The 21,861-nt window shown below is 41.5% G+C and overlaps 1 protein-coding gene across 1 annotated transcript in view; it reads right to left on the bottom strand.

Moving 5' to 3' along the window:
- The window catches only part of DTNB (dystrobrevin beta), a 206,895-nt gene that overhangs the window by 136,320 nt on the left and 48,714 nt on the right, over window positions 1–21,861 (bottom strand). Inside the window, exon 8 of the mRNA XM_059835577.1 lies at window positions 9,681–9,847. Coding sequence (XP_059691560.1) covers window positions 9,681–9,847 — 167 coding nt within the window. The remainder of the gene's footprint in view (window positions 1–9,680; window positions 9,848–21,861) is intronic.

The following is a 21,861-nucleotide window of genomic DNA, read 5'->3' as shown; positions in this document are numbered from 1 at the left end:
AAAATGTTATTACATCCACCGAACTCACGCCAGTGACGTGGGAGGCCACATACTGCTTTTATGAGAGCTCGGAAGTAACCTGGCCGTTCTGTTTTTCTGATCTAACTCACTAACGGTCCACGTATGTGTAACCTAGTGGCTAATTACTCCTGTGTAACTTTTTTACTAGTCCTGTAAGACATTCCGAAGTGGAATTAGGACCAATTCTCAAGGTGCATTCAAATTAAAATTCAGATTAACACTGATGTAAATAGGAGGCAAGGCTACCCGGGACAGAGTTACACATATAGTTACAGTTAGTAGAAATTAGTAACTAGCAATTACTAACAATTACTAATATTTACTAACAATGAAATAAACAATTAGTAATTAGTAAACCTGATGTCCCTTCCAACCCCTATCATTCTATGATTGTGTGAAACCAGTGAGAATGTTCAACTCTGGGCCTCTTGGCTTTAGCAATATGAAACGGGCAATAAAGGCTTTTGTGGGTGGAGAAACTATGCGTGAGGAAGTTGTTCTCTCTGTGGATTTATATGGTTTGTAGTAGATTGGGATGCATTTTAAGTATAAAGTAAAATACTAATAGCAATTGGAAAACAACGAAAAAAGAGGAAAATTCCTTTCAAATTAGAAAGGAAAGATGAGCTGGATGCCTGTGAGAATATATTAGGACAACAGGTCCTTAATTGAAGATTTATTACGCTCCTTCAATTACCTTACAACTCAAAGTCAATGCTGAGAATGCTAAAAACCACCAATGGAGGCTGCCTCTGGATTAGTGATGAATGTAGTCTTGGGAAAAAAAAGAATTACTCACAATCATATTCTTCCCTGGAGTACATGTCAGAGAAGTTTCACGTGGCAGCTACAGTCAAATTCCAGTCACATGCCTCCGTCAGCATCTAACACCGCTTTACAAGGCGTACGCTGGCCTGGTTACCATATTAAGACCACACTGTTTCACAAATTAAACCAATTATTCAATCCATTGCACCCTAATTCCTTTCAGATTCTGGAATTTTTATTCATCAGCCCACAGACCCAACCTGCAAAGCAGCAGAATGCACGGAGGCCACGGAGAGCAAGTCATCTAACAACCTTCAGATACCAGCTGAAATGGGCAATCGATCTTCCCAATATATTATCTTTGGCTTTTGCAGACAGAAAGTCTTGGCCCTATCAAAGTACCACTGCAAAAATCTTGTGATGGGTACAAGATTCTTATCTCCTCTCACCAAGAAGGGCTTCAGTGGGGACGTCAAGAGAATTAACTGCTTCAGGTTGAGGGAGCTCTGCAAAACAGCATGTTCAGAAGCACTTCAGCTTGCTAATTCACTGCACAGTAAGTGCTAGAAACACTTACTGATGGCAAGCTGATGTGGGTTTTTTTTTAATGTGTTGCAAAAACCTGGTAGATTGCAATCAACGGATGATCCCTGCAAACAGTGTCGAAGTGCACGGCACTCTCACTATGAAAGGTCCTACAGATGATCATCAGCCTTTAATTATTTTGAAATCCTATAAAAAACACAATCTACTGTTTATATTACTTCTTACTAAGTCCACAGTAAAATTGAAATTATGCACACAAATGTGATGATACCAAAAGTAAAATTCTAGTTTTCCTGAATTAATTCTTCTACATGATGAAAATTTCCGCATTTATTTCTCTATTAATTTGTTCTCCACTCCTCCTTTTAGAGCATTTCCTACTTTACTCTTTACCCGGTTCATCTTTTGGTTTCTGCACAGACCATCTATTCCCAGCGTGCCTTTTCTGTGACCTCCTCTTTCCAGTATTTTTAGGCTATTTTAAAGGTTTTTTCCCCACTGTGGTAACAAACACTATATCCTATTGTGCTACCCCACCATTTATTTTGTCAAACAAATGCAGCACTGTCTAGAATGCTGTACAATCGAGCCACTACTGCAGCTTCGCTTTCCAAAAATTATAGGGGAAAGATAATTTCCATTGATCCCAACTTTTTGATAATGCAGCTGACAGCGAAAAGAGCACAGCAGGCTGAATGAGCACGCTGCTTCACAGGCGAGTCTGCCTCTTACGGCTATCTCACTTCCCTGAGAAATAGCTATGTTTTCTTTCAATTAGCTGAGTTCTGCTTTTGAAATTTCTAATAAAAAACACCTCCCTCTCATCACTGCTGCTCATCTTGACCTCCTGCCTGTTTGATACCTTCTGCAAGCACCTTTGCGTTCTGCAAAGATGGGATACTCTCCCCTTCAAAGCAGCAGAAAACACAAACAGAAAGCCCCGGAGTAACACAATCCTCGCACCCACCACCACCGCAAACCCACGAATAACACCATCCCCTTCCCCATCACTGACCCCGCCACTGCGAGCCTCCCCAGGTAGCACCATCCGCTTGCCCATCACTACCACTGCTGTATCGGTACCATCTTCTTCCTCCCCAGCTGCTCATCTTGTTTCTTCTTGACTTTAGTCCATATTTTTAAATAGCTGGGGAAAAACTATGTTTTATGAAGCATCTGTAACTTTTGTCACAACAGGACCTCCGTCAGTTTGGAACTTGGAGGTACTACTGCAAAATCCCCAGTGTTAATAAATTTCAACTCCAAATAAGTAGTTAAAACTAACAAAGTATTTCAGACTTTGAAAAGGGTTTCACACATCCTAGAGGCCAATTTATGGTCTTATTTATCTTCAGCTTTAGATGGGAAAACAGTCTGGTGTGCCTTTTTTTTTTTTTTCAGAGGCTTTCAACCACTTAACATTCCCTTCTGCTACAGAAACGTAACTGTAGAAACCAGCCAACAACGTGCTGCTCTACCCTCAGCTTCGTCCACACGCTCTCCTGGGAACGGCGAGCAGGCAATCCATTTTATTTACTTCCTAAATGGGCACGGTACATGAGTCAGCGGGATTTGCACCGCTGCGGCCATTATATCAGTCTGGTGGTAAGCGTGGTTGATGATCCAAAAAAAGGTCAGGCACATAAACGAAATAAGTGCTCTTTATCTGGACACAACGTTTCAGCAACCTTCCTGGACCCAGGTATTGATGGTTTTGGTTCTCCTCCAAACTGCTAAGTCATACAGCAATTTTCTTTTCCCTTTTACCAATCATCCAATTGCTGAGGCATTCATGAAAGGTTTCTCCTCCGCATTATTCCATGGTTCATGCAGCGCAGGTATCAGTTTGGCTCTAGCAATAAGCCAGTAGCGCTTTGCAGTTGTGGGTGCATTAGCAAAGAACAACTGCAGCACTTTCTCTTCCAGAATTCCTGCTTTTCTGCACAACAAACCTTTTTTAATTTTATAGCCTTTCTGAGATTCCTTCCTCAGCAAACTCTCTCAGTCTTTTACATATCTAGACCGCCCAGCGGAGGATACTTACCTTTTTCCCCAAGTCTATCAATAAATATTCGAAAGAAACAGTTTCTGCTTCTTTTTCCTCATGCACAGAATAATTAAACTTCTGAGAAACGTTTGCCACCAGTTCCTGTAAGTGTTTAAGGAATCAATGAAGCTTCTACGCAGTTACAATTCAGTACGTGGTGACCAGACATCCCAACGGACCCCCTTCCTTATGAGCTGGTTATTTGAGATTTACATTTTCGGGTTTCCTGTCCTCTGAAACACCTGCCAAGCTCAGAGTCAGAGGCAGACTACGGAATTATGTATGAATCCAGATATTCCAGATCTGTTCCTAGAACACCACTTCACCACCGCTTCTAGATGACAGATTTTAATAAATTTTTCAACTGAACAAGAAATCGAGGTCTGAAGAGTTCAGGTGACTATTGTAAAAGTCGTCTTTCCCCAGGCACAGCGCTGGCTGGTACGCACGCCTTCTGCAGCTACTGCAGCGGTGAGCTGCAAAACTGCATTCCTCAGCGGTGCTCTCTAAGTTCACAAGTAGCAGCAGACAAACACAGTTTTCAAGATCCAAAACAGTGTCTACCTACCAGCAAGCACATCTGGCTTCTCCAGGTTCCAGAGAAAGCTCGAAAAAAGTAAAATAAATACTTCTGAGAGGCTGGAATGTTTGTTCTCTTTTGTAACATAAAAAGTTGCAGGAGCCCCTGCTCTGCACTGTACACTCTTCAGGTGATTTCACGTTCCACTTGTATAGCCACAAGGTAAGGTTAAAATACCTTTCCTCTTAACCACTGAGGCACTCTCCCTACGGCACCCATCCTCAGTTAGAATCAAATGCAAACTGAGCACTCGGGGTTTGGTTATTTCAGTAAAGGTTTCAGATACATCAGTCAAGGACTGTCCTGGATTCTACGTTTTTATTAAATAAACAATCATGTTTCTATCCAACTTGGTTACAAACAAAGCACAAACAGAATATAACTTACATAGTGATGCCTGCGTTAAGTGTGCAACTAGTCTATAAATAAAAGTCATTTTAAGTAGTAGGAACAACGATTCAACTCATTTTTCGCGGAGACGCAGCAGGCAGATGCCAGCACGTAGCTGCACCATGCGGGCTCTGGCTCTACTCGACCAGCCCGACATGCACACTGCTCGCAGCTGGGAACACTGCTCCGCAGCTGCCTTCCGATAGCGGGGATTCAGCTCGCTGTCCTGGGAGATTAGGAGAATGCTGCGAAGGGACCTCCCACGAAACCAGGGCAAGCACTGAGCGAGTACGTCCTTAACCAAGTTTAGGCAAAACTGAGTTGCGCCTGCATCCGGACAAGCATCGCCCTTGGAGCTGCCCAGATCTCGACAAACAAACGTGGCTGAGGCACGTGCAAGCGGGCTGACCACTTTCCGCTGGGAAAACTAATACGTTTTTGACAAATAGCACTGAAAAACTGTGTTATATGTGCCAAAGATGTGAGAAATTATCAGTAAAATGCAACTGTGATATTCCATATGTTTGAAAACCCATTGCATCTGTATTCTGTGTGGCCAGATCCTTGTCATTTCAGAATGGTTTATAGATCCTGGCTCTGTTCACCTGCCTTCCTGTCAAAGGCTACATCTGTTAAAAAAATAATACTTCCATCGTGGAATTAAAAAGCTGGGAACTACAAACCATGTTACCGAAAGTTGTCTTTCTACCTTTTTCTAATTGTCTAATTATATATCACATCCACCTCCACCAAAAAGCTCTAGTACAATGGGCTGAGTACTCGTTACAATGGGCTTAGAAATTTGTAGGTAATTGAAACTTGGTTGGCAAGAACACTTGTTTGACAATTGAGGTTTTAAAGTTACGTGTTTCCCTCTCTCTCTTTTACCCCCTCCCCCCCAATATCTGTCTCATTTTACTGATATTACTTATAATACCACAACGGTAAACTAGACAGGATGCAAACACGAAGTAAGGCAGCGTATCCACCCTTCTTCTCTACTGAAAATGGGTAGGCAAGCAAAAAAATTTTCCAAGTCAGTGAGCAGAGAACTTTCCCTCTTCTCCCAGGAGAGGAACTGTGCTAAGCAGCCAAGTGGATTAAGTAGAAGGAAGCCAATAGGGTAAGTGAAGCGAGTATAATACATACACGGCAATGGTACTGCGAGAAGGAAGCTGAAGCACTCATGCCTGCCTCCTGCTCTCAGCAGAGACGGTCCGCCGACACGCCGGACGTCCAGGCCTGTCCCCCGCCCGCGGGCGAGGGCTGCGTGCCCTCTGCTGGGAAACGCTGAGTTACAAAAGGAGGGTTTCACCCATTCGAAAACAGGAGCCCATGGGACGGTGGCAGCGCACACACAGACGGCAACGTGACAGGGATGCAGAGCATATTAGTTAATACCGTGGTCCCTTTCGGCTTGTTTCGGGGGGACCGAACGAGAACACGTTCAAAAATTTTAATAACTTTGAGGCAGTCTAAATGGGAAACTAAATGAACCAGAAATAGGAGATGTCATTTGGAGAGCCAGATCTTATTAACAGCTACTTACAGTATTGCTAGACTTTAACTCGGTAGATAAAAGGGTCTGTCTTCTGGTTTAGATTCGATCAGTACCCAGTATAATGACTTCCCAACAGAAGTCATAGATATTATCACTATAGAAACAACTAAACATTTCTTCGGTTTGTTGATACGTACTCCAAAGCCACCACGTTAAGGGTGGTTATAAATAACAAACATTCCATTATAGCAGGAAGAGTGTTCTAACTCTGCTACAGTTGATAATAAGCCATCAAAACTTAGACCCTCGGGTACAAGCCCCTAGGGTAACTTGGCTATTGTAGCATTTTACCTGGAAATTGTGGGTGACAGAAACTGCTTAAGTTTAACAGACTAAACAAAAAATAAACAAACAGAATGAACAATGACTAATCTACGCGGTTTCAAAATGAACAGTTTGATTTTCAGTTCTGCTGCGCATACATAACTAAACGAATCGGTGTTTAAGGCCATTTAATAAAAGCAAAATTGAAATAGCCCAGAAGGAAAAATTTGGAAAGTGTTTGAAGGTTGTTTTTTTCCCCCCAAACAGGCCCCAACAAGCAGTGTGTTCATACAGCAATACCTCTCTTTCAAAAAAAGGTTTCTACCTGAACTTACAGATGTATATAATCACTATAATAATATATATTACATATATAATTATAAAAAATCATGACAGTATGTGATTTATATTACCAAAAAAATACCAAAGGCACTTCAGAATTTCAGGAAACAGAACCTTACGAAAATACTTATTATTAATGCTTATTCTGGGTCTTAGGGCTCCAAAGCTCTGAAAATACACCATCCAAGACTGAACTAGGTCTGGCTGACTTGAAAACCCAGGAAAAATAAATTTCTCTTTTTATTGTATCAGAGAACCAGCTAACGTCTGCAGATCTGGACAGCAGGAGTCTTTGGGTCTTCACTCAAGAAATTACCGTTGAGTAAACACAGAAGTAGGTCATGCTACTTCAGCTGAGGCTGCACCAGTGCTGAGCAGAACGCAAGAGTTATGATGCGCATTTTGTGGTCACGTCTTCCTTTCTAGACACCAATAAGGTGTTTTCACAACAGCCTGACATCGCTGATGCTGTTCAGTTTGTAAGCAACCATATTCCCAAAGCATCCTCTGCAGAGCCGCTCACCAGCCACGTATCCTTCATGAAACTTTGCGGCCGCTTAGTCCCACCTGAGAACTTTGCACCTTTCTATACTGAACTGCATCTTTTTTGAAAACGTAAGTGATCCAGAATAGACACCTTCAAATTCATTCCCTTTGCTGGATGTTCTTCGCCTTTGTATCAGATTTGGCTTCGCCCCTTCAGCAGCAGTACCAGTCACCTGGCTAGTGAAGGCAGAAGTGTCCTCCTGAAGACTGATGTGAAAAAGACACTTTGGATTCCCTGACCTCTCCAACTGGTGGATTTCCTTGCCTGTCATCTACCTAGCAGTAATACAGTCCAAATCCCAAACTAAGGTGTAAATTTTAAAATTAAGACTAATATTCAATTTTCAGAAAATTAGCACACAAGACTTGCAAAAGTTAAAAAAAAAGATTAAAAGAAAAAAACATGCAAGAGACCTTTCTCTTAAAAGATCCCTCTTCCATGCTCAGTTTATAGGAGACAACCCAGTCTGTAGTGGTTTTTTATATATCCCTGAATTTTTTAGTCCTTTTAAAATACTTCGTTGCTTAAAAAACCCAGCAAACAGTTAAAAAGGCTCAGAAATAAGTTTCTAGAGCTAGAGCCAGAAATATTACTTTAGACTACAGGAACATAAATGCTCTTTATGATTGCCTTACTGTTTACTGAGATCCCTCAAATTTCTCCATTTTTGTCCTTGATTTCCATCTTTTGTCTTTGCTTCACCTTTAGACAACTTTTAGCCTCTTAATTTCATCTTTCTTTGATTTGGATTCTGACTATGCTGAACAAGAAATGTAAACATCTCCTTCACTCTTCATGCCTTTTATTCTCTTGGCTCATGTCCAGCCATAACTCCACGGTTGTACTACCCAAACCTCCTGCAGACATTTACATAAGCACACCTTTTAAAAGTGTTCCTTCTATTTCACCTACTGCTGCATTTTCTTATTATTATGAGTTACATCTTGTTTCTGTACAGGACAGCTAAATTTGCTGCTGCTAAAATTCCTTCTACAGACTTCTGGACCAATTGTTTTACGTATCAATGTTTTCATTAGATAAGACAGTAAAATCTACTCTCTTTCAAGGTTCCCAACTATCATTATTTTCTTTCATACATTCTTTCCTTTTGTTCTGTAAAACCTCTGTTTCCCAATACTGTTTCCAGTAATCTGCTTCCAGTTCTGTGCTTCGTCTAGTGTTGCTTCTGTATGAGCAATTCCCTCTTATTCTTCTACATGAAGAGTACGGAAGGAAACAGTTCCAGAGCCACTGCCTACTCCCGGATGGCAGATAATTTGAATTCTTCATCTCCAAAGCAAGGTTGTCTAGTAGGCACGGTTCCTCGCCTGTGTCGACTCCTAAACCTTACCTTAGGAGCTGCTCGGGAGAGTGCTGTTTGGTTCACACTAAAGCTGGGGATCGTTCTGACGGTCCTGCAGTTCAGATCATGCAGCAACCTGCACTGTTGCATTCACCAGAAAAGTGACAGTCTGAACGTCCTCCTTTTCCATTTATAGAATTTCCCACTCCTCCAATTCACATTAGATCTTAAAATCAACTTATTCTGTACAGCCCAGTAAGAATCAAATGCCTCAGAAGTCAATACTGAGGTAAGACGGGATGACAGATTCGCAGATCCTAGCACCAGCGTGGGGCACAGTCCGTCCAACCTGACCTGCTGCGAACACTGGTCAGAGACTTCAGAAGGAGATATCCACAGTAGAGTTGAGGCTACTATTTGGATAACTCTTTGCATTAAAAGTTCCAGTCTGGATTTATATATACTTAAGGGGATAATAATCTACTTCAGATTAAACATTCCAGAAGTTTATTACCCACATAGTTGAAAAAAGGACAACATTTAAGTCTGAGTTTTCCTATCTTCGCCTTCCAACTGCTGAATGGTATTAAGCCCCAATTTTCTAAATTAAACAGTAATACTATAATGACTCTTCCTCCTGAAGATAATTACTAATTACAGTCCAATCATCATTTGAACTTCTCTTTGAATAAGTAAAAGGTTGGGCTCAATCTTTTGCCATAAAATAGGTTTTTGTATCTAAAATCGTCTATTATTACTTGATTATCATACAGTCATCTAACTGAATGTTATTTCCCACGTAATTTCTTTAAGGCTTTTTAGTGAAGAGTTTTCAACACATATATTTACAATTGTCAGGACAATGACAATACTAAATTTTTCTCTTAAAGAAATACTATCTTTAAAGATGCCACCTGCATAAAGTTCCTTTTAAGCATAGCATTCATGCTAACTGGTGTACCTTTCTGGGGAGGAAAGGTATTGCAACCTTTAAGTCTTTTTAAGCTAGAAGAGAGGAAAATATAAGAAAAGTGGGACTGATGTGAAGAGGGGAAGAAAACACATGTCTTAAGGCCTTGAGAAGGACTGTGCTGTCTTGTGTGCTTTAAACAGCACTGAAAACAATTACAACCATCAGTAAATTAACAATGTCACATGTAATAAAACCAGTACAATTTACCTATTTATACGCTTTTGCTATTTGAAAATGTTTAAAAGTCCCACTGTGCAGTTTTACTATAAAAACTTTAACTTTCAGAATAAATTAGTACAGAGGTGGTTGTTTCAGCATGACAAACAAAGGTGAGTTACCCAAGAGGAATGCTCCTTCATCTGATGCTGGTTGCTATGAGGACCATTTGCATGGCCACGCCAAAAACAGTTTTGACAGAGCTGGTAGTTGTGGCACTGCTGGCATCGGTACCGGAAACCCATCATGCTCTCACACCGGCAATACGAACATTCCACGGGATGGAAGACTTGGTGGAGATGGGGAAGGAGGAGGGGGGGGAGAAAAAAAAAAAGAAAAGTAATAAGCGAACTTCAGGAAAACCTCCACCATCAAATTTCATTGGAGCTTCCAAACATCCCCCCAGGTTCTTAACCACTAAACCAACTTGTTACTCTGGGCAGTCATGGATTTTGAGTGCAGAGCAAGTTATTTTGGTAAGATTAACCGTAAATTTCAGTTGATGGTAACATAGCAGTTCTATCTGACAAGTTCAGTATTTCTTCTTTAGATCTCTCCCTCCTCAGATACACTCAGACCCAGAAGTCTCCACGAAAGTCCAACAACACTGAGAATACATATGAGAGGACAGGGAAAGCAGAAAGGCTATATTCACAAAGGTTAATTTCTGCCCAAGGAGATCACTTTGCCCTAGAGTCAGCTGAGAGAGATTTCACAGAAGAGGGAAATTCAGAGCACCACAATAGGCTTCTGCTCTGAATCCTCTCACCGAGGAACTTCCCTCGCTCTTCCCCGACTGTGAGCTGCCTCTTGCACCTCTACAGCTTAACCTGAAGAAATCCCCATCGTACCTCTAAATCTTAACATCTTGGAGAACTGGAAAATTAATTAGGTGTGACATGCAGAGTCACCATCGGAAGCAGGCTAAAAAAAAAAATGCTTCTTCCCTGTTCTTCTACCCATGAACAAACAAGCACAGATTTGCTCCATTTAAGAGATAAGTCTACAGAATAAACAAAAGAGGAATGCGAGAATGAGGTAAAGGAGATATCCTACTATGTGAAATGCATCTTAAAAAGTGAGGCACAGGAAATAGAACGGAAGGACGAAGGTGAATTACAGGAGCAAATAGTTTAGCATTGCTGTGGGTGTAGAGCATAAGTAATTACAGACAGGTATAAATAACTGTGCTATGGAGAAGACCACAGGAAAAAAGCAGCTCACTGGCCAGTCAGCTGAAATTCTTACATATGTCTATTATAAACTACTGAAAGATGTAAGTGAAATAATTAGTCTGAAGTTTTGATCTATGATAAAAATTATGACTTAGCTGTTCTAACTGAGACTTGGTACAATACTGCACAGGGCAATACAGTTAAGGTAGAGAGATGCAGCTTCTATGGGAAGGTTTGGCCAGTTAAATAGTGCAGAAGTGCCCAATACCTCAAGAGTGGATGCCTACGTCAAAACTGTTGGAAACACATGGGTGACAATTAAAGCAAAGGCAACTTGAGCATTCACCTGGTCAGGAATGCCATGGATAATTAAGCCAAGATGATCAGGCGGATGATGCTTTACTGTGGCATGTAGCAACGCCGTATAAAGCAAAGGACTTGATATTGGTAGGCGATTTCAGTACACAAATGCCCATTGGGAATGGACTGTAAAGGAACTGGTGACTTTTTGTTTTTTTTTAATAGAAAAGGCAGAGAAAGCAATGAAAAGAAACACTTCTAATTTGTATTAAACAGTAGAAAAGAACTGGTTGAAAAAGATGACAAGTGACCTTAAGTCAACATGCCAACAGAGTCATTTTGTGAATTTCAGGAAACAGAGGAGAGAGAACATGACTTCAATGCAGCACATTTCAGTAAACTCATGAGAATTAGTAGGTAAGCTACAGGAAGAAACAATTCAACAGGAAAACTGAGTTAGAAGAACTGTCAGTTCCTTAAAGAAATTATGCTAAAGAAACAAGCATAAACTATCTCAGTGCAGAGAAATGAGCAGACTGTAGTACAAGACCAACGTGGCTAAAATTAAGAGCTCCTCAATGACCTAAAATTCAAAAGGAAGCCTACAGAAGTAAAAACTGGGACAAATTATTAGTGATGGTTAAAAGAATAACTCAAATATTCACAAAGTCAGAAAAACAGAACAAGAGAAAACTAGCAGGGGATTTAAAAGGGACATTGCAAGAATTGCAATTATGATCCTTAAAAGGGTGTAAAATTAGACATATGTAACTACTGACTTCTCATGTTATTTTAACTTGTTCAGTACATACTGGAACAAATAACAAAGCAAAGTACTGTAAGCACCTGAAGAACAACAGAGAAATGAGCTATTGTCAACATTTGCCAAATCAACCTAATGTCTTCCCATGACAGAGTAATTGACCTTGAAAATAGGAAACAGGCATCAAATGTCATCAATTCTTCATTTTACTTCAGTCATTCTTACAAAATTGGTCTCCCATGATATTCTCATGACAGAGGGAAATACACAATAGATGAAAGGACTGTAACTTGGATGTGACTCTCATTGGAAAAAGACCAGGGAGCAGTTAATTGTCAAAACGGAAAGATCTAATGAGCAAAGGGCTTTATTCCAGGTCATGCACTGGTCAGTATTTTTCATAAACATATTGAACGATCATCAAAAATGTCTGATTTGGGGCATCGCATTTCAAGGAAGATGTGGGTTAATTATACGTACAGGAGGAAGCAAAAGAATTGTCTGAACTAGTCTAGAAGACAGCTAGGAGTAGGCTGTGAGAAGGTACCATCAAACATGCAAGAGGTACTTACAAAAATAGCAATACATTCTCCAGAGCCAGTGGCCAAACCCCAGGTACTTAAGGGTTTAAACTGCAATAAGAAAACACTCATGCTAGAACATTAGGAAAAAAACTTTCTCACCCTAGGAATATTTAAACACTGATCTCACCCCAGCTTCGAGTCCAAGGAGGTGTTGAGTCCAAGGAGGTGTTGAAACTTTTTGACAGAGGATTTTAAGAAGCAGCGAGGCAAATCTTTCAAGAATGTTTACATATATTCAAGTTTGCCTTTGGAAAGAGAGATGGGTGAAGTCACAGGTTCCCAAAGCTTTTTTATTTTTTGCACACATCCGCCCCTGCACTCTCCCACAATATCCCTTCTGCTTGTGGCAGGGTTGCTGTCCCCTGCTACGCCAGAGCATTAGGTCACTACCTTAATGAAAGCCAATACTGGTATCAGCTGATCGCAGCGCGTTCCGTCTACCCCTGCGTACCACTCAATCTTGTCTCCTCTTCCCCGCCTTCTCAAAAATGTCCCTTATCTTCTCTGACTCTGTGCATTTAGAAGAGATTACTATTGATGAAACGGGGACAAAAGTACTACAGAGTCCTGAACCAAAGAATCAAAAACCTGAATTTGATATGCTTGATTTAGGAAAGCAATAACAACATTCTGATAAAATAAAACATGGAGCAAAATAATAATGGTGACAGCACTCAATGTACTGCAGAAAGCATCCTCTAAAAACGATTGGTAAAGAGAAGATTAGAACAATCAGTGTTAGAGATTATTAGATCATGGGCAAGGTATCTGGCCATCAAGACAGAAACCAAAGAAGTGCACTTTTTGGTTTGTTTGTGGGGGTTTTTTGTTTGGTTTGGGGTTTTTTTCCTGTTTTTTTTTTTTTCTTTTTCTGAAAGTGACAAAGTTTAGCTATGGATGGGAAACAAATAAATGAAGTGGAACAGCATGCTTCCTTCCGGTACCAACCTGCTGTCTTCCCCTTCCTGGCTTACTGGCAGGTGGTATGTCATGATCAAATGCAGATATTGGTCTTCTCCCATTTTTTTGTTCATTTCTGAATGCCATAAAATACTGTGTTGCAAAACTTATTTCTCTTCTCTCCTGTTCAGATTGCTTTCCATGCTCCCATTTGCATAAATCCAACCGGATTGAAGTTGCCATGAAGCAGTCAATCGAAGATGTTTTTCACATCATTGACATGCCCAACTCCAAGTTGCACTTGAACCACCATGACCCCTCCTGTCTATGGACTGTAAGAGTTCACCTCATGCCCCGATCCTTTTTTCCTCTCTCCCTCCTACTCTTCCCTTCCTGCCTCTGAAATACTTGTTCTAATCAAAATACTATGCATCGTTTTCTCTGCCTCAGCGAGCTGAACGTTTTTTGTTGTAGACACCTTCTCTTTCAAAGGTGTCCCGTTACTCAAAGCTCCCTGCCACATATGGGAGTGGGAGTTTCAAGCTTCTTTCCACCTTTCACTGCATCCAAGTCTTCAGTCATTCCCTCTTCTGGCTGCCAGTACTCCAGACTCAAACTTCCTACTGGGTCTTCCTTGAGAGACAACCGGCTCCTTCCTCCCTTCACTCCTGCCAACAGACCAGTTCCCTATGGAAGGTGCAGGAAGGGCAGGAGAAGGAAGCAGGCAGAGAGATTGGACCATGAACCCAATTCCACGTCCAGCTTCTCCTCCTTTTTCTGACTCCCGATCATGTATCTGTATTCAGCATGTTTTTGCCTTCCCTTCTTTTTTTTCAACTGATACAGTCAGTGACTGTCACGGTATTTCAATTCCCTCCCAAGTGTCCTGCCCCCATGGGACACATCTTCCTACTTCCCATCCCACCTGACGCCCCCCAACATCCCTAACTCAGCTCAGGCTCCTGCACTGCAGAGTATCCTCGAGAGAAATCTTGTCACAAAACTAACCTCACCCATGAAAGCTTGGAAATTCTTCCAAATGAAAACTGGAAGAACGTGATGTGTCCTTTCTCCTTTTCCTCTTCCTCCCTCCTCTATCACACAGACACTTCTCCTTTGCTTTCTCCTACAAGCCCCTAATTTATTCAAAGATCTTGTGCCATCTCATGATTTACCTCAGACTCCTCATTGCCATTTCTTCTTTATTATTATTTTCTTTGGTCTGCTCCCCTTGCTCTCCAACACCAAGTTATACACATGACTTTGGTTTTCAGATTCCAAAGATGCAAAAAAATTGACCATATTTTCTTCTCTAACTCCAAGTTCCTTTTGCCTCTAAGCTTACTGAATGCATGCTTACTGTCTGATGTCCCTCTCCTTCAGTTCTGATCTGAAGAAATCCCTCTGCCTCTCACATTTCCACATAAGCCATTCTGGTCAAAATCCCTTATCGCTCTCCCACCCAAATGTAGGTATCGTTACTCCACTGCCAATTTTTGCGTTGCAAACCCCAAATCCGATATTCCTCCTTGTCTTGAAATCTCCATATACTGCCCTGGCTCTGTGTATTCATATTTTATCTTATATTTTGACTGCTGATGCCAAAAACCAGTCTTTGCTCTGTCTGAACAATGCCCTTCCCATGGAGACATATGATTAGGGCTTCCAAAATATGACAGTAATATAAATGATAGATTGCTAAAATGAAATAATGAAGAAGAGTTTTAGAGGAAAATTGTGGATCCATATTTTGGACCCACATGTTGTTTCAAAGTATCCTAATTTTAAAGGTACATGAGAGAGGTAAGAGAGATGCAGGACGGAATGACCAGAGGCTGGTCTGGAACTGAGAAGCATATCCACGTTGCCTGCTTACATGTGACAGAGTATTTCCGTATGAAGAATGGTATCAATAACAAAACGTAGATAGAAATAAGTTGGGGAAAAGAACAGAATCTTTATTAAAGTGTGTAGGAGAAATTCCCAAAGACATTAAAAAACTAGCAGTTAAAGGAAAACGAGAATATGACAGCTGCCAAATGCAAGAAAAGAAATCAAAGAGGAGGTAATAAAAGTAGAAAGCTAAAGCATGACGAAGATGTAATAATTCAACATTTTTCACATAAAAATGTTTCAAGGAAGACCTGGAAAAAACCCCACTGTTCAAAACTCTGGCTAAGACAGAATTAATGTTGGAGGAGAAATGCTTTGAAGAACTTGCCATGACTATAAATACAAACTTTTATTGTAGTGTTCTTTTACATGTGGTACTAATAGCTACATCTGTAAACAAGACATACTGCTGCAAGATTTTGTTTTGTCCCAGTGGACACAGGCCAGCAATAAAAAAAAAACCACCAATGAAGAGAGGCCTGCTTAGGTGGCAGTTTAGAGCAGGAGTCTATACCTTCCCATCGCCTAAAGCAGGAACCTGACCTCCTTGGTCTAAATTAGCAGTTGTGAATACACCCAAATACTCTCTGGCCCTGCACATCTCTAAACAAAACCTAATCTCTGGGACTAAACACATTCTGCTCCACTCATTGCAGTGGAACACTGCTTTACAGCTTTATACCTGTGGTCTGTGGACCACGTGGATCTGAGGGACTACTTCCACGGCATCAGCAGGTTATGATGAACAGAAGCAATCTGGCACGTGCTGTACAGCAGCCTACGTAGAAGAACCTTTTAAAATAATCGACATTCCACTGGAAAGCTTAGGGACCAGCAAAACAGAAGAGACTGAAGCGCATTGCAGAATTTTTATCCAGAAAAGAAACGATGGGCTTAAAAACTCACAGAACACTACCAGTGAGACACACTCCGAGGTGCCAAGTCAGAGGATGGCTCTAACCAGGGCACGGAATGACACAAGTGTATCGCAAGACCCAGCCTAAGTTGTGCAAAGACTCTGCTGAGTAGCAGCTTAACACCTTCCTGTACTCTGTAAAAACGCTGCACAGAATTATTGACTCACACTACCCAAGTTATCGCAGACAGGAATTAACATACCAGGGCAGCACGGACCGAAACACCTTTGCAGAAGCTTCTTTTTGAAACGTGCTTCCAGCTGTTTGTCATCACTCGTATGTACAAGTGGCACTGTGCCTCTTAGAGGGGTATCAGTCTTCCAAATCATAATGATGTCTACAGCATTTTGTAGCTTCCTTTTCTTTTCTTTAAAGCAATCGTCTGGACAACTTAAATCGTTTACAACTGGTCTTTAAGGACGAGAGTTCACAATCAGAAGAGTCTTCCTTAATGACAATTTACACCTCGGGCAGTGCAGGCAATTACCTATTGCTGGTATAGAAGATTTTAATGCCACATTTTTTTCTTAAAATCTTTTTTTTTTTAACCTACTGACAACCCAAGGACAAAGCAGACCTCCATGAAAATGTCCAGATCCTCTAAAGGAAAAACTGAAAAAATTTTGGCTCTCGAGTAACCACAGAAACATTGTGTCAAAATCACAACAAGGAAAAAAGGGAGAGTAGTTTCTCGATGGATGTCAGTGATACATTCCGGGCAGCAAAGGACTGACTGAATCGAAAGCACGAGTTTCTGTCACTGAACTCCTTTACCACCGTCAGGATAATTCTGAAATAATTCTGAGTATGTCTGTAAATTTTATTACACTTCTTAACAGAAGCTAGCATTCACAGAGACCTGGGGAAGCACAGAAAGAAAGAAAAATGTGAAAATAAGGCAATTCTGCTTCTGGAAAGGAGGTTTCCCCTGTGCTTCAGGAAAGGCAGTGAAATGGCAACGCAGCCCACCCAGACACTGAAAATACCGCTCAGCCACTGACCTGCCTGTCTGGGAGCGAGGAGGGGAGGGACGGCAAAGGGGGTAGAGATCGGACACAGACCACCGAGGGGTGTCAGAGCTCCGCAGCAACCCAGCGAGACCTCGGCCGACCTCCGCTCACCCTCCCGCAAGGGGAATAACGTTGTTACAGGGAAGTTTAAAGACGGTCCATACACTTCAACACCTCTGTGAAAGCACCAGCATGTCTGGCATTTCTTCCTAGGAAATCACCTCCCTCCTTTCGAGAAATGTGAAAAAGCCAAAACCCAAAAATGGCATCATAACTGCCATTCTGTGGATTCTTAGCTTTTTTTTTTTTTTCCTTTTTTCAAAGGAAAGTCGAAAATTAATTCCACTGGGAGGCTCTACCTTTCCCTGTGAAAAGTAAAAGATTTACCCCAGCTGAGGCTGCTCAGCAGCTGCTAAACACAAGTTTTGTCATTTTAGGAAAAGTAGAAATTCTCAAACACCTTCAGAAATTATTGAAATTATTTTTGATCTTCTGGGAAAGTTAAAGATTTATTTGTCACAGAAGGTGGCCAAAGCTTGAGTTACAATACCTGACTGAAGAACTACCTGATAGGGATAAAAAAAAAGTTACGGAGCATTTTTTAATTGGGAACTCCTAAACAGGATCTGCATTCTCCCTACCACACACATTTAGTTTTTTAAAATGGTTGTCTTTCAGGTAAGATACAATCCTCACCCTAGAGAGTCTATGACCTAGCCAAGTATTTCTACAAACGTTAATAAAAGCTTAAGATAACAGCCATGGCACGTTTATAAGCTAGATATTCTTTTCCATATTTTCCCTTTGTTATAAATGGGAGAGGAAAAAAACCCACCATAGCCTGCAGACTTCATCCACTGGCTTTTACAAAGGACCCTATTTCTGCAAAAGCATAACTAAACAGATTAGAATGCCTGCACAAAAGCCTACTGTTATTATGCTGCATATTAGCCGGCAAATTGAGATGATGGCTCTCAAAATAACGTGCTGGCCTATTTGTTTAGATCAATACCACCAATCCATGGAGTTTACTTGATGCCTTGAGAAAGAAGATATGTTATTTTTTACCTGTAAATGTGATTTCTCCAATAAAAAAAGCTCAGTTCAGAGCTTATTTGCCTTTTCCTTATATCAGAGTTGAAAAGACAACCAAGGAAATTGCAGGACTATTATTTTTTTTTTTAAAGGTGTCAACCAAGGTGTTCAAGTGCCTCTGAAGTAACTCAACAGTAATTGCCAGAGTAATTAATGAGAATATTTACAAGCTGTGAAGGAGACAAACATCTGGTTGGGAGGAAAGGTTAGGGAACAAAAGCACTACACTCTGACAAGGTGCAGTCCAGAGAAAACTAACTTGCAGTGGAAATCAGCAGCTGACTCCAGAACAAGACTACTACTAAACACGACAAGGAAATGTGTTCAAGGTAGTAGCAGCAAAGACACAAACTGAAAGGATGGATCTTTAGGGACTGAGCCCATTTTATCAGATATTGTTTGACAGACTGGCTGTGGAAGAGGAGAACTTCAGGGAATGATTTAAAGAGGATTTTCATCGCAATCATACCTAGAATCACAAAATCACTGGCTAGCTGAGGCTGGAAGGGACCGCTGGAGATCTGCTCAAAGCAGGGTCATCCAGAGCAGGCTGCTCAGGCCCCTGCCCCGTCAGGTTCTGAGTATCTCCAAGGATGGAGACTCCGCAACCTGATGCAGAGTCTGACCGCCCTCACAATAAAAAAACCCCTTCTTCCTATGTTTAAACAGAATTTCCTGTAATTCCATTTGTGCCCATTGCCTCTTGTCCTGCCACTGGGTACCACTGAGAAGACTGTAGCTGTCTCTTCTTTCCTGCTTCCCACCGGTTATTTGCACACATTGATAAGGTCCCCCTGAGCCTTCTCCTCTCCAGGCTAAGCAGTCCCACCTCTCCCAGCCTATCCCCGTACCACAGGTGCTGCAGTCCCTTAAGCATCTCTGTGGCCCTTTGCTCCAGTAAGTCCACGTCTCCCTTGTACTGGAGAGGCCAGCACCGGACACAGCATTCCGGATTTGGTCTCAGCAGTGCTGAACGGAGGGCGATGAACATCTCCCTCGACCTGCTAGCTATGCTCTTCCCAATGCAGCCCAGGACACTGTTGGCCTTTTTTGCCTCTAGATGGCATTGCTGGCTGATGTTCAACTTGGTGTCCACCAGGACCCCCAGGTCCATTTCTGCCAAATTATTTTCCAGCCAGTCAGCCCCCAGTGTGCACTGGTGCATGGGATTATTCCTTCCCAGCTGCTGGACTTCGCACTTCCCAGTGTTGAACTGCGTGAGGCTCATGAGGAAAGAGACAGGCAAAATTATTTTTAAGACCTCATGTTCTCATGAATCTGCACTTGAGGAATCATCTGATACACGTCCGAATACTCAACTTAGAGCCTTGCAAATCTGTTCTGAAGAAACAGTTCAGCACCTCTAGTAAAGCATCTGCAGTAAAAAACCAAACTGTAACACTAGAGAGTGAAGTTTACCTTGAGCAGGGAGGTTATCTACCATTAGTTCTAGTAAAGGTGGAAAGGTTTCACAGTTCTCCCAAGTTTAGTATCAGATCACAACATAACAGAGGTTCATCCGGTAGAGAGACCTTCAGCAGCCACCCTAGTAAAGCAAGCTCCAGCATCCGGGTGGGTATCAGAGTTACTCTCCCTCTTGTGAAGGTTGCTGATTTTAGATTACACTGGATGTGAGAACCTGTCACTAAGAAATTGCATAGTGCTGAAACACAGGTGTCAGCTGTAGCTTAAAATTTAAAAGCTGACTGTACCAAATTCATTAAGGGCCCAAATCAATGTCTGAAACTTAAACCCTTTTAATAATTGTGGAGCACTATGAAACAACTCCAGTATTTTGTCTGGGAACTGAATGTCTCAGATTTCAGCTCTAAGATCGCCATAGGGAGATGCCAATTCCTACCCTATCCAGTGCTGAAGTTACCACCGTGCCAGTCCTGGAACAGAGCAGTCCTACACACAGCACGGAACGACTGGTCAGGATCAGAAGCGGAGGCAACATCTCAAAGTAGTATATACTTGGAGCAGTAGCTCGTTACCAAGTAATGGATAAAAACTAGAGAATCTTTGTGTTCAACTCTTTCCTCCAAATCAGAGGATTGATTTTGGCTGGCTTGTAAGGCTGACAAAAACCTGACTGAAGGCATTAGTACAACATACCACCATACCCAAATAAAAGATGATCCTGTTTTAAATCAGCATTGATCTCCGTCTCTTTCATGGTTTTGCCTCTGTTCTGGAAAAGTTTTCAACTGAAAGGTGACAGGCATTCCTGTAACCTGCTACAAGCATTTATTTCAACAAAATTTACGGTTTTTTTAATATATGCAGATATTAAAACATACAAAACCCTTACAAAATAACTTCATATTAATTTAGTCACAGAATCCACAGCAGTAGCCATTGTCAGCACAAGCTTCACATCTTCCATCTTCTGCCTTTTAAATATTGAAAATGACCATTTAATAGGAGATCTTCAACCCAGATCCATAGCGACAATGAACTCTTGCATATGTCCTCTCTCAGACTTTAAACTATAAAAGCTTCTGGCTTGCTTTTTCCTTAGCGGGCACATCTGTACTCAGAGCTGTGTCCTCCCTCAACATTTCTTTTCCTACCACATGTCCCAGTAACCCCAAGCTCATTCCTTCTACTGCCTCTATCCTTCAGATTTGCTGTTTTTACCTTCCCACAGTCAGGCCCCCAACACCAAGCCTCCCTTAACTTCTTTTGCTGTAGGGACATAACCCAGACTTGATCTCCTCCACCTGCTAAGCCTGCTGTGGCTTGCCACATACCTCTGTACACCAGCTGCAATGATTTCTCATCAACACTTTCAAGCAGAGGAACTGCTGCCTGACTCTGGAGCAAAAATACCACTTGCAACAGAATAAAAGTTTCTGCGGAAAAAAAATCGTAGGAACTTAGAAGGCAAGAACACTGGCACGAATTATCAATGATAACATAATTCAGCAAGGAGCTTGGGAGGTAGCTGTAGAAGAGGCTGATAAGAATTAGAAACATAATTTTAATGCCACAAACATTAAAAGTTTCCTATCAAGTTATCTGAATGCTAAACCTATGTGTAACAAGACTCCTATGTGTAAGAAAGGATTAAATCTGGAGATTGCTTGGCAGAACAGATGAATGGGGAGAATCTCTGGCTGCTAGGAAGAACACGTCAGAAAAAGGGGCACTTATGCAACTGCTCCCAATGAAGATGGTTAGATTGGGATCTGCATATTCTAAAGCAGCCATATCCCACAACAGAAGCTGTCAGATATACAGGAATGCGTGCACTTATCTATGAGGTTGTATTATTCCGGGTATCTAGCCATTTCCTCCAGGTACTTTCAAGCAGAAAAAAAGATCAGACTATGGATTATCTGCAGATCTTTCCACCATTTCACTTCTGTCCAAACATGATGTTTAAACATTTTACCCTTGCCTAAGAAGCTCTGTGCAATTCCATCCTGACCTGTAATTCACATAAACATGTTACTGCCTGGTTCCTTACCGTGTTTAGTCCACTCTGAGTGCTTTTCTTGAAGTATGAGTTTATAAGGATAAGAGGATAAAGGAAGAGGCAGGAAGCAAGAAGTCACTGCTGCCCTTCTATTAGTGCAACCTGCTACATGAGGATGGGAAAGACACCGTGGTAATATAGTTTACCTAATATTTTAACTAGATCAACCTCCCCACCTTTTT

This window comes from Gavia stellata, chromosome 2, assembly GCF_030936135.1.
Source record: "Gavia stellata isolate bGavSte3 chromosome 2, bGavSte3.hap2, whole genome shotgun sequence".
In the NCBI taxonomy this organism is placed as follows: Eukaryota; Metazoa; Chordata; class Aves; order Gaviiformes; family Gaviidae; genus Gavia; species Gavia stellata.
This window is presented reverse-complemented; position numbering and strand designations above follow the sequence as displayed.